This window comes from Macaca nemestrina, chromosome 11 (assembly GCF_043159975.1).
Source record: "Macaca nemestrina isolate mMacNem1 chromosome 11, mMacNem.hap1, whole genome shotgun sequence".
Lineage (NCBI taxonomy): Eukaryota > Metazoa > Chordata > Mammalia > Primates > Cercopithecidae > Macaca > Macaca nemestrina.
Genome location: NC_092135.1, coordinates 79980959 through 79994558, shown reverse-complemented (window position 1 = coordinate 79994558; position 13600 = coordinate 79980959). Strand labels below are relative to the sequence as shown.

The following is a 13600-nucleotide window of genomic DNA, read 5'->3' as shown; positions in this document are numbered from 1 at the left end:
GTGGGGCTGATAGACTCATGAAGCTCACTTTGGTTAGGGTTGTCCTGAAAAAAATATCTGCCTACTCTATGTAGAGTCTGCTTTTTACTGTGAAAAACAAGACATGACAGGAATACACAATGCTTGGATGATTAAAGGCAGATGGTGAGTAAGGTGGCTCACAATTTAATAATCATAAAAATAAGACTTTCTGTTGCTTATTCCTTTAGTTTAACCCCATTTCATACCAAAAATGACACATTTTTTTCTCCTAAGGGGCTCTGGTTCTTTTCGCCCAGGCTGGAGTGCAGTGGCACCGTCTCGGCTCACTGCAACCTCTGCCACACGGGTTCAAGCGATTCTCCTGCCTCAGGCTCTGGACAGGCGTGCGTCACAAGCCCGACTAATTTTTTTGCATACTTTTTTTGCATTTTCAAGTAGAGATAGGGGTTTTACCATGTTAGGCAGGGTGGTCTCGAACTCCTGACCTCAGGCTGTCCGCCTCGTCCTCCCAAAGTGTTGGGATTATAGGTGGGAGCCACCACGCCCGGCCGGGGTTCCACTTCTTAAACATTATTTTCTACTTGTACTTTTTAAACTTTGTGGACCAGCAGAGGGAGCTGTAGGGTCACAAGCACTGTGTTCTTTCTAAAATGATCTAATAAGCACTGGATATGAAGCGCTTCTGGTTTCATTGCCAATGAAGAAAATACTGAGTCAACCCTCCTTGCCTATGTAGTGTTTATTTAAGGGATAAAAACACTCCTAGGAGGCTCTACTGGCCAATTATCAGAGGTAGAACAGCACATTATTTATACAGCACACACTGCAGTGGCTCCATGGGATCTGCTCTGGTCTATTGAGTAATTATATAATTACGGGAAAAAATATATTTATCTCAGAGATCAGAAGGGATTAAAACGCCTGTCTGAAAAGCTAAGAATGCTGATATAGATGCAAAGAATTCTTTGGTTTGGCCTTACAAGTAAAACATGGTACATGTGGTAATTCGACAATTAATTAATCTTAATAAAATGAAATAAAGCTTTGACATTGCCAATGAGGCCCTGTGATATTTACTTTTTGGACAATTTTCATAGCTAATTTCAAAACATTTATATGTTAATTAAAATTGATTCACATAAAAAATTAAGACTATCAGGTGTTTCTCCTTTTTATCATGGTTCAGTTCTCACAAAATGTACCTTAATCCAAAAAAAAGTAAGTTTATGACATTTTATGTTAATCAAGAACAAACAGCTTAATGTAGCAATATGTTTAAATATCTGTAACTTGAAACCCATTTTGCCATTCTTTGAGGTTCTTTGAGGTCATAAAAGAGACTTCATTTTCATTTATTCAAATGAGTATTCACGTAGTACTTTTCTAAAAATTTGAAGGTAGACTAGAAGTTTTCATTATGTCTAGGACACATTAGTATGCCCAAGTAATTGTAAAAAAAAATCAATTAAAAATAATGAAATGACACTGCCTACCATCTTCTAAGAAAGGCTCAAAGAAAAAGTAATTCCATTATTATTTTTACTAAGTTTAGGATGAGTAAGACTGGTACAAAGGAGTATACAACATCAGATAGGCTAAAAATCTTTGGCAAATAACACTTTTCCATATTTCTTCATGGTAGAATTTACAGATGTGTTATTTAAAATCCAATTAAGTTTGTTAGTAGTAGAAAAAAGCATAAGCAAGATACTACAGGCATACATAACTAAGAAAGATTAATAGAAAAGTATTTTGAAGAAAATTATTGTAAAAGTACTAATTAACTTATTGCACAAAGAGGGAATTACAACGAATAATGGTAGAGTTAGGAGGTTTGTTGGGGGGGGTTGCTGATTGACTTCGTTAACCATCAGGACTTAAAGCATAAACGAGTGCAGTGTACAAAATCACAGATCCTATGCTCTCTTCCTCCATTCCTCTGATTTTTACATATATTATTTCCTCAATAACATCAAAGACAGAAACAACTACTTCTTGCTTGCATTTTTAAAAAAGATGAACAGATGGAAGGAGAGAATTTCTCTTTCGGTCCCTTTTTTCTATTATAGAAGTTCAAAATCCTTGATTTATAGATAACTTTAGAGATATTAAGAACTGTTCTAAAAGATCCAGACTAATTCCCACAATCACAGAGTAAATTTCTTCAAGGCAAAAATCGACATAATAAGCTGTGGGACTAAATGTAAAACCTAAAGATAAAATAGTACATTATAAGTATATACTAAAAAATAAAATACATTTAAACTACTTTAAATTTTTTTATTTTTGCCATACAAAAATATGTTTTGAGACCTATTTTTACATAATGTGAGCATTATTATCCAGTGACAATTTTTGATACATAAAATACATTTTTCACAGAAGTACTGTAAGTTGAGGCAAAGCTTATCATCTCAAGATTGTCAATTGAAGCCCAAAAGGAAACTCCAAAGTTTGAAGTAGGATGCTCAGACTTCAAAGTTTAACCTGAAATGGACATAGAGTAGTGCATAGAGTTAATAGTCAACAAGAATTTTAAAACCCTTTTGAAAAGTGGGATTCAAACCACTTTCCTGCCTTTTAAAATATGCATCACAATAGAAATAGTGCAATTATTTTCTTAATGACTGAATCATTGTTTTGATCATCTTTGCCCTACACAGTGATGATGTGTAAATTTCATGTGTTTCTGCCTCTGCTCATCAGGCAGCCAGCTCTCATATCTCCTGCAGCCATCTTATACTTTACTTCTACTTCCTACTTCCTTTTCATTTGTTCTTGGACTGCCATGGTGTAAGAGGACCAACTGGCTTTTAAGAAGTAAGTATTTAGTAGTAAGTAAGTAGTAAGTAAGTAGTATTTGACTAATGGCCTCAGATTCAGAAGGCAAATGATAGCCATTTCAAGCTTTCAGAGGCTCTATCACAATTCTAGCTTCAGCTGTATTTGGAACTGAATTGCCTTGTGCGTATTATATGAATGAAAGCATGGGAGAATCTTTCCCTAAGATAGACTGTTGGAAGTCAATTAAAATAATTTTAAGTTTGGTTTTGAAAATAAGATGTGACAAATTTATATATAAAAAAGAATAAAATGATAGCTTTGGTATACCTACCAAGGATAATAAAAGTAGAACATAGCTTCCATTGGTAATTATACCGGAAAGGATGCAATGTAGAATACAGCTCATAAATTCAATGCTTATCACATAATTTTTATATTGTACACATAGCAATTTCCTGAAACTGCAACCTTTGAACATTCTTATCCTACTTGGTATTTTTTCTTTTAGTGAAAAATCCAAAACTGTAAACCTTTCTCAAAATTTGACCTAGGGTGTTTAGAATTTGGTAGTTAATTTGTTTAAAGTAACACAGATCTCAGAATGTTGCACAGAGTACAAGTTTAATAAATATTTGTATATTGTTTGACAGTATTGCTGGTATCTTTTACTGTCCCACAGAAAACACTCAACAGAAAGAGTGCAGCTAGTTCTGCCACAACTGAGGTGTTGGGTATTTTGTCACGACAACCTATTGAGAAAGGAATTAATAAAACTGTTCTTAAAATTATCTTGCAGATCAGGCTTCTTTTTGAAGTTCAGGCAAGAATATAAAGTTTTAGGAGGGAAAATGTTTAGACAAGTTTTATAGACCAGGACAAGTTTGTGAAGAATGTAATATTATCTTCAGTTTGCCCCACTAAGAATCAATTTCTCAATTTATCTTGACATTTTTATATTTTAACACATTTTACAGGGATTTCAACGGATCTATTTTGGACGATAATGTGATGAGTATTTTGGCATCTCAAAGTCATAGCTTCTACTTAGAAAGTCTAAATGCATGAAAGAAAAAGAAAGGTTGGTGCTAGAAGTTGTCCATTCTTGTAGAAATAAGAGCAGTGGAAACAAACAGATAAACTGAGGCAAATACAACCTATTATAGAAGAATTTTTAAAAACCAAGTCTGAATCAACTATTTTGTCCTTTAGCCCTGGCCCCAAATCTTCAAAACACTTACAAGAAATATGGCAACAGATCAAGCAATCTTCAAAATTATCCAAAAGTGCTCTGTTGTCTTGGGATATAATCCCAACTTTTGTGCACAGGACACAGGAGACCTTTGACAAGTCCCCTGCATCTGTTCAGTGTTTTCTCCTCCACAGGTCCTGTCCCCAGTCCACAGTGTTCAAAGTTCATGTGCCCATTCACATTCTGTGCCTTCAGGTCTGCCAAATCCTCTTTCTGGAATCCACCCCTGACACTTCTCTAGCAAAAATCTCACTCATCCCTCAACTTACAGATGCAGTTCATTTCTTCTGTACAGGAAGTGCCAGCCATTTCCTTCTCTGTGTTCTAATATCACTGTCCATATCAATCTCAGGGAACTTACAAGTATTTTTTACATAACTTTCTTTTTCATTTGACAACATTTTTCTTATAAACGGGGACTGTATTAGCTTATCCTAAACTAAAAGAGCCTAATAAATGACCTGGAAGACAGACAGTAAGCATTTTATTAGAGTCTAGAATGAAGGTGTGAGTCAGTGAAAGAATTTATAATTTTGTTCAATGTGGCTAAAACTAAGCCAAGATATGCTTATTTTTAAATCAGAAAGATTATTTACTCACTGACTCACCACTGACTAGGAGCCTTCTAAAATTCAAATAGAAGACAAATCAGAACGTTCCTGGAAGACAAATAGGACATGGGCCCTGCCCTCAAGGGCTCCGCAGTCTAGCTAGAAGGAATTACAGATATCACATATATAGGTATATAAAATGCATTCTCAGTCTCAAAGAAGCACAGCTAAAAGGATTTAGAACTGGGAGGAAGGCGTACAAAGAAACACCTCTATATAAATAACACTGCAGGACAAAAGTATAGAGGCCAGAAACCACTTATTATTTTCAAAGAACTGAATGCAGCTCAGCATTGCTGCAGCATGGATAAAAGGAGGCTGTGGCCAGAGGCGAGGCTGGACAGGAGTGAAAAGGCAAGGTCATAAAGAGCCCTGTACATCATTTCCAGGGACTTACTCTAAAGGAATTAGCGAACACTTGAAGGAATCTAAAACAAAAGAGTCAGATTTGTGTGGTCAGCTGCCTGGGAGAGGGGGAGGAACTGGAGAGAGACAAGATTAAAGGCAAGTATGGTTTGAGTACAAAATTGTTATTACATAAGGATCAATAACATGAGTTTAAAATACAAAAATTATTAAAAACAAAGGTACTAAGCATTTTGTAAAAACATTGGTATAAAAAGATCTTGTAAAAATTTTCCATCAAGTTATAAGGTTGCATGGACTCTGTATTTTAGTTAGGGCAAACAGGATAAATAGGCAAATGGAAAAAATGAGGCCTGTTGCTATTCTAACAAAACTTCACAGTACACCCTAAAAAAAGGCTCAGGTCATGATTTAGTTTTGTAAAAGGGAAGGACACTTAACACAGGGACCCTGCTCCTCTGTAATCCATACTTTCCTCCAAAATAAACTATCTTAGTTACCTTTCATAGTTTTCTATAAAAGCTAAATAATTATACAAAAGAACATTGTATATGTTGAAGCACTACACAACTATAAGGTATTATAAACATATTTTTAAAGATCTTTAAGTAAAGCAAATAGTTAAGCGTCAAGAAGGCTACCAATCTATTATTAATTCCACATTTATAAAGGGATAATACAAATCTCATCTCAGAAAACATCAGGGAACGCTCCATTAGGCATAAAACGAAGGAGAGCAAGTCCATAAAAATGGCATCTGCTTATTCTAGTAAGGAGGAATTGTTTTTACTTCCTGAAACTCCTATTAGCATTAGTATGAGTGGAGTGTGTACACTTTAGCAGACTGATAGCTCCTACATTAATGGACATGGTGTACACACATTTTTGCAAGGAGACAGATTTCTCCATTTTTAGCAACCACATGCTTATTCAAACATACATTTCGTAGAATACTGACTCAAATAGGAATTAAAATTATATTTGAGGGCTCCTTGGAGAAAAGGCAGATTCTAGGACTGGGACAAGAAAGCCTAGAGAATCTTGTAGTCCCAGAAAGTAAGGATATGCAAAAACAAACCAACACCTTGACATTCATGGAGTATGTCAATGGAACAGGAGTCAATGGAAAAAGTTCCCAATGGCCAAAACAGGAACTATTTCAGCAACAAAATAAGTAATATAGTATTGAGTTATAATCCAAAGTATAAAATAAATATCCACGTGTCTGTAATGATGAAAATAAATGAACAAATAAATCAATGGAGGAGGAGAAACAAATCTGTGCAGAAGAATTTCAAATGACTTATGTGTGTACAGGACACTTCTTTCAAGGAAGTAGAGTGCAGCTTCCCACTCTTTAAATGTGTACTACACACAGCGATTTCCTTCCAAAGAGTACAGTATGGAAAGGGAGTGAAAAAGGATAATTTTACAGTGAGGAATCTCCAAAACTACTACCTCAGCCAGGTGATCAAGGTCAAAATTAACAGCGATAAACCATATTGATAGTATGTGCCCCTCGTACCATGGGATGCAATGTTACTTTATCTTTGTCATCTTTCTTCCAAAAACCCACTACCCCAGTCTAATCATGACAAAAACATCAGACAATCCCGGTACAGGGATATTCTAGAAAATACCTAACCAGTATTCCTCAAAACGTTTAAGGTCATCAGAAACAAGGGACGTCTGAGAAATTGTCACAGCCCAGAGGAGCCTAAGGAGACACAAAACCACACATAATGTGGTATGCTGGATAGATTCCTGGAACAGAAAAAAAGACATTAGGAAAAAACTAGATAGATACAAAGAAAATATGGCCTTTAGTTAATAACAACGCATACACGTTGATAAGATGTGGGTCTGTGTCCCTATCTAAATCTCACGTTCAATTGTAATCCCCAGTGTGGAGGTGGGGCTTGGTGGGAGGTGATTGGATCATAGGGGTGGATCCTTCATGAATGGGTTAGCGCCACCCCTCAGTGCTATTCTCTTGATAGTGAGTGAGTGAGTTATTGTGAGATCTGGTTGTTTAAAAGTGTGTAGCGCCTTCCCCTCCCTCTCTTCCTCCTACTCCAGCCATGGAAAGTGTTGGCTCCCACTTCACCTTCTGCCATACTGCAAGTTTTCCGAGGCCTCCCCAGAAGCCGAGCAGGTGCTAGCAAAAAGCTTCCTGTACAGCCTGTGAAACTATAAGCCAATTAAACCTCTTTTCTTTATAAATTACCCAGTCTCAGGTATTTATAGCAAAACAAGAACTGTCTTATACAACTATTGATTTACCAATTTTAACTGTGCCATACTAATATGAGACATAAATAATAGGTAAAACTGGATATGGGGTATATGAAAACTCTCTGTACTATCTTCAAAACTTTTCTATAAATCCAAACCTGTTCTAAAATATAAAATCTAACTTTAAAACATGTGATTTCAGTTGGGAATTATTCTGTTTTAAAGGTAATATTATTAAGAAGAAAGACAAAGACGTGAAGCAGAAATTTTAAAATGGAATCAAATGAACGAAGACTTAAAATGCTTTGGAAAGTGATATTATCTGCATAGTCCCACTAATGAGACCTATTTAGTCTTTGCATGGCAGCAAAAGTCTTTGTGATGGTCCATGCAGAATTCAACTGTCCACATTACAGCATCATCATCAATGCTTCACAAGTTTGCATGAGCAGGAGGAATGAGCATGGTATAAGCCATGTATTCCACTTTTCCAAGACCTAGTCCATTTTACTCTCCAGACTTAGGTGTAAATATGACTGTCCCTTCTGTGATCTGAAAGTGGCCTTACCCTCCTGTCCAGTAAGCCTATGGCAAATTTCCTCCCATCCCCAGATGTCTTTGTCTAAATTCCCATTAAAGGACTTACCATGTTATGCTCTATCCACTTGTATGTTGCTTCCTCCAGACTGGTTTCCCACAGGGCCAGGGCTCTGCTTTTCACCTCTGTATCCACACCACTTTAATGCAGTGTTTCATACATGGCAAAGGCTCATATGTGATTGTGGCCGTGTGTTACTACTACTTACACAATTGAACGTTGCTATTTGCTTATTTGGGAAATATTTAAAGAAACTGATTCTTGATTCAGTTATTCAAACCAAATGCAAAAGTTTATCTTTTTCCCTGCTTCTCAAATAGAAAGCAATTTTAAAAGCTGTTATGTTAATTATACAGAGAAATATAAATTTAAAAGATTAATTAATTTTAAAATAGGTACATATGTAGAGACAAATGAATGGAACCATATTGACAAATGGTGCTCTCCTTTTCAAATGTTTAAGTCACATCACATGAGATTAATTAAGTTACTGGACTCGATTATAAATTTGCAATTTGATTTATCTCAAAATCTTTTAGACCTTTTAATCTAATAATCCACGACAATGTCATAAAAGATGAAGTTCACTTATACTTGCTGGTATTTTCCTCTTCCTTCATTCTCTCTCAATGTTGACCTCCAAAAAAAAGACATCTTAGTGACTTGCAAGAAAGGTACATTCTCAAACTGCTTCTCTAACTTGACTCCACCCTCCACATCCAAAGATATGAGGAAAGATGAGCATAAAACTCAGTGGAAGAAATTAAAGAGAAGCAAAGGAAGTGGGTCTGGAAATAGGAGCTTACTTAGGTTAAAAAAAAAAAAAAAGAAAGCAAGACTTGTATATATTTAGAATGTTCCTTGTTATCTAGAAATCTGTCAAAATGTTTCTTGAGCTGCATACATAAGCCCCACCCTACACAGTAAGCAGACTGAGCCTGCACAAACAAACAAGCCAAGATTTAGAAAGGCAAATGTGATGAATACCTGAAGAACACCCACAGAGGGACAGGAGTGTTTATAAAAGGAACGTAGTGTGGTGGAGACGCCTGATGAGAAGCTAAGAGATCTTGCTGCCTTTTCTTCCTGCCTTCAATTTTCAATGTGCAACGGGTAATGAGAACAGGATATTACAGCTGGTCTATTCCTTTTGAGAGTTTTTTGAGTCATAATTATAAGGAGGTTTGAAATCAGGAAGAGTGAATTGGTCACATTCCAATATAGTCATGGTTAATTTACCTACGTTGCCTAAGTGTAGGCTGCATTTATATGGTGGGATGATTTCCTTCCATCCCTCTGGCAAGAAATATTTATTGCATAACCTGCTATAGCAACCCAAAATTCACCACCAGCTATCATTTTGTTTTTCAGCTTTTTTGAAATAAAAGATTTATTAATTTAAATATCAGTATCTCTTACAGGAATGTTATAATAGTCGGAAAATAAGGGGCATGGTGTCGGAGGACCGGAGCTAAGTGACATAAAGGAAAAGCCACATTTGTTTAAAAGAAAGCAAAATATTGAAGATAAACCTCACACACCTACCTGAGGCTTGGTGCTAAATAAAAGTGGAATGAATATTGCAAGTGTGGTAATCCACATGGATTTTATATCTAGGCATCTTAAACCTGACTTTTCAATTCCCACTGGGATGAGAACAAAGCTATTTCATTCTCCTGGAAGTCCTTCCACCTCTCCTCTGTCTCTCTCAAAATCATTCCTTCATGCTGCAGGGTGAAGCAGAGACAGAGGAGGAGTATTCACCACTCTCAATTCAGGGCTCAAATCATTATTCAGAGTAGTTCCACATATTGTGTGCCTGATCTAAGCATTTTCTTTACACGTTATGTTTCATTCAGTCCCTACAGCAATCCTGTGTGGTAAGCAACACTTTCATTTTCCCCATGAGAGAAGCGAGACAGGCTAACCCTGTGAAAGTTGCAGATACTATGATGAAATCACTTTTTTGTCAGGCCCAAACACACTAAAGCAAAAAGCCAAAAGGAGGAGTTCATGCTGGCAAGGCTGAGATAAAGACTGCCTCAAGGACTTGCTAAAAGAACCCCACAAGAAATTCTTTCTTTAGGACTACTGCAATTCAGATAAGATGTTCTCAAAATAACACCGGTTCAGTAATGGCCTCTGCAGCCGTTACTGGACAGGTATGTCCGGCAATGTAATTAAATTGTCATTTAATTATAGTGGCAATTAATTGATGCCAAATCTGGCTCTGAGTGTCCGAAACCAATAAACTCTGTTTCCAAGCAGCTTACATGAACTTGCCCCTGTGCCAGTAAAACTTCCCTTTACACTTCCTGCTGCAGATGTATATGTGGCTTGCCTTAACTGTGTGGCTTGGGTCATTATCTTCATTTCTACTTCCCAGATACATCCAACATATTTGAATGTATTTTCTTTGTTGTTGTTTTCCGGGGTGAACAACCCATTGATTTTCTGAAGGTTGCACAGCTAATAAGTGGTGGCATTGAGGTTGAAACCATGATAGCTTGTCCACCAAAGTCCATGTCTTTTCATATTGAGTTCCAGGAAATCACCATGATCAACAGTTTTCCCTGATTGGAAGATCATGCTTCAGCTGGTGATCTGAAGTATGTCTTAACCTTGCTATTCTTGCCACTTTCATCTTCCACCCTCCAAAATCAAAGTTAGGCTTCTTATTGGGCCAGGTTGATTTGCTCTCTGATTTATTCTGTATTTGTATTTATTGCTTTATTATGAGAAGAGGTTGAAAAAAAAATCACAATCATAGCCATCCTTGGAGGAAAAAAAAAAAAAAAAAGCTTAGGTGTTAAAATTCTGTGAGCATTCAAAGGTATTTTTGACATATCAGAAGTCTTTTTGACATAGAAGAAAACTGTCTAGACACTGAAGTCTTTACAAGAAATTATGAAGAATGGGAGGAAAAAGATGTTTTACAGAAATAAATGAAAAATCTGACTGGCTATGCATTAAGAATGGTAATGCAATACTAATAGGCCCTGCTGTACAAAGTCATTTTTAAGTCAGCTGCTTTGTTTAATGTTCAAATTTCCATTTAAATCAATAGCACTTTGCTTTCTTCAGTAGAAGGCATTTGCATTCCAGTAAAACACACACACACACACACACACACACACACACACACACACAATGGGGATAGAAATGAGTCAGCCACTTCCTATCTAACATTCAAATCCACTTTTCTGAAAACATAATTCAAGCAGTCCAACAATAATTTAATTGGCTGTTCTGTAAATTACAGGGCTGACCACCGTATAAACACCAGAGAAATGTACATGGGTATTAGTCATTAGCTGTCATTTTTCTGATAATCTGAACTTTCCATGTGTATAATCATGAAACACTATATTACACAAGGTAATGAAAAAGTCTGTTTTCTATGCAAACTTCAACTTCTGTCATTTTTATGCACAATATATATCGTAAGTTTATGACTCATGGTTAGCACAAGGTATCTGAAATACAACAAGGTATCTAATAGGAGTGCTGATGATAACCTCTGATGAAGGGATGGAACCCTGATATAATAAGTCTATTTGATAAACGGTTAAATGGTGGCAACAAGGGGATCAATATGAATTAGAGGGGGATATGTGGACTGCTGCAGGGCTCTCTTTTAGCTGTGTTTTGTTTCATATGTTTGTTATGGATCAGATAAAAATAACAAAATAGGTTTATCTTATCTGTGATGGCACACAATTGAGATAGTTGAAAATAGAATGAATAACAGAATCAGGATACAAAATATAACATGCCGATGTAACAGTCTGTCTCCAACAATAGGCAATTCAGTTGGGATGACAGTACTGTATTGTTTTTGATATAAACTAATTTAAGACATCAATATGGGGAATACATGGTGAATAATATGGAAAGCTGTACCTGTAAAATACTTGGACATTTTGATTTTAGAGTCATCTCACTGTTTGCCAACAATGTGTAATGCTGCCACAAAAAGCTGCTAAGATTTTTGGTTGCATTAATAGAATTAAAGTATCTGGGTTGAAGGAGGTTTCAGGCATAATTGAAGTCTCCACAAGTTTCTGATCAGAACACATCTTAACCATTAGGTTCATTTTGAATAATGGACTTCTAGAATGATATAGGCAAAATGGAGCTTATTAGAAGATCAAGAATGAAGGCAAAATAACTAAATAACAGGTATAATTGACATCAAGATATTTCAACCTGGAAAAAGAAAATTTAGTATGAGACAAAGACCTAATAGATATCTTGAAATATTTAGATATCGGTCAGTTAAAAATTCACAAATGGCAACAAGATGTAGAAGAAGAATCTATGAGTACAAATTCCTTTTTTTGTTTTAGAAATTTTTTTAGAGACTGGGTCTCACTATGTTGCCCAGGCTGGCATGCAGTGGCTATTCACAGGCATGATCATAGTGCACTATAGCCTCCAACTCCTGGGCTCAAGCCATCCTCCTACCTCAGCCTCCCAAGTAGCTGAGACTACAGGCATGTACTACTATGCCCTCAGTAAATCTTTTTACTCTCAATAATTGCATGTTCCCTTCCACTGAAATTTGAAGAATTATACGTTTCAGAGCAATTGTATCATTATATTTAAGATCTTCAAAACATTTCCTTTGCTCATTCATCTTTCTTATAACCGAAGCCTTTTAAAATGCTCAAAACATGCCATATGTTACTACTGCTTCATGTTGTCTTAAAATACTTATTTTAGCTCTTAGGGACCAGTAAACCAAATAAAATATGTGCATTTAGCTTTCTCTTTTCTTTTATCATAAGCAGGGCCTTCCAAAGGTATTTACTGGTTATAAATGAGAACCTACATGACTTGTGATAATACCCTGATATCCTCTTGAAACAATTACTGTGCTTTCTCAAGGCATTAACTTATGACCACAAATGATTATCATTAAATGAGTATCTTGGGGGGACTTGACAATATAAGGCTTTATGCAAAAATGTGTAATAGGACTAACTTCCCTAAATGTCAGGATCCCACATTCTTTTGATATTTGAAATTAAATATAATGAACATCATGGGCCCTTGAGACTTTCAGTTTAAGATTTTCCTTTAAAAATAATACTATTATTCTCTGAGGACATGAGAATGGTATTACTTTATTTAGTTTAAGCGAACCTAAAATAGAGCAGAGGAAATCATTAAATGAGTGAACATATATTTTTCCTTGTTGCCCATTCATGCCAAAACTTATGTGTCTTGAAAGTACAAAATCACTTACAATGGGGAAAATATCTTTAAAGTGATTAAACTTATCTTCAGAGAGAAATGCCTAGTAGTCTCAATAATTACCCTGGAATAAACTACAATGCTGATGATTGTATTCTGTACTGCAGTCTTATGAACAAGCAAACACGGTGTTTTATAGCTGCATGAGGAAGGAAGTTTACTGAAAGTAGCTATTAATGTGTCCATTTATATCCTGCCTCCCTGAATAGGCTCCAAATCTAGAGCAAATACAGAGTGGGAAATTTCACTCCCAATTTAGCCCTCTCTCCAAACTCCAGAGGAAGCTGCTCAGCTGGCCTCTCATGCAGTTGAAACTGAGCTGGATAAAGTGAGCATGATCAACCACTGGGCCCACAGCCCAAGCACCAGACTGGAAAAAACATGAGAGAGTAGACTGGACAGACTCTACCTCAAATCAGGGCCATTTCAGTGTGAGAAATAAGAGATGCTTTCCCTGGAACCGATATTGGTCAAGATACTGATGGGTCTTCTTTTACTAGTTCCAATTCCGGGGAA

The 13600-nt window shown here is 36.2% G+C and overlaps 1 protein-coding gene across 4 annotated transcripts in view; it reads right to left on the bottom strand.

Moving 5' to 3' along the window:
* LOC105499541 (protein phosphatase 1 regulatory inhibitor subunit 1C) overlaps nucleotides 1-13600 on the bottom strand; it is a 143832-nt gene that overhangs the window by 56171 nt on the left and 74061 nt on the right. Inside the window, exon 5 of one of the 4 annotated variants that reach the window (XM_011772145.3) lies at nucleotides 2476-11938. The exons of the other annotated variants lie outside the window; for them this stretch is intronic. Coding sequence (XP_011770447.1) covers nucleotides 11906-11938 — 33 coding nt within the window. The 3' untranslated portion in view covers nucleotides 2476-11905. Of the gene's footprint in view, nucleotides 1-2475; nucleotides 11939-13600 lie in introns of those variants that run through there. 4 annotated transcript variants of the gene reach the window in all.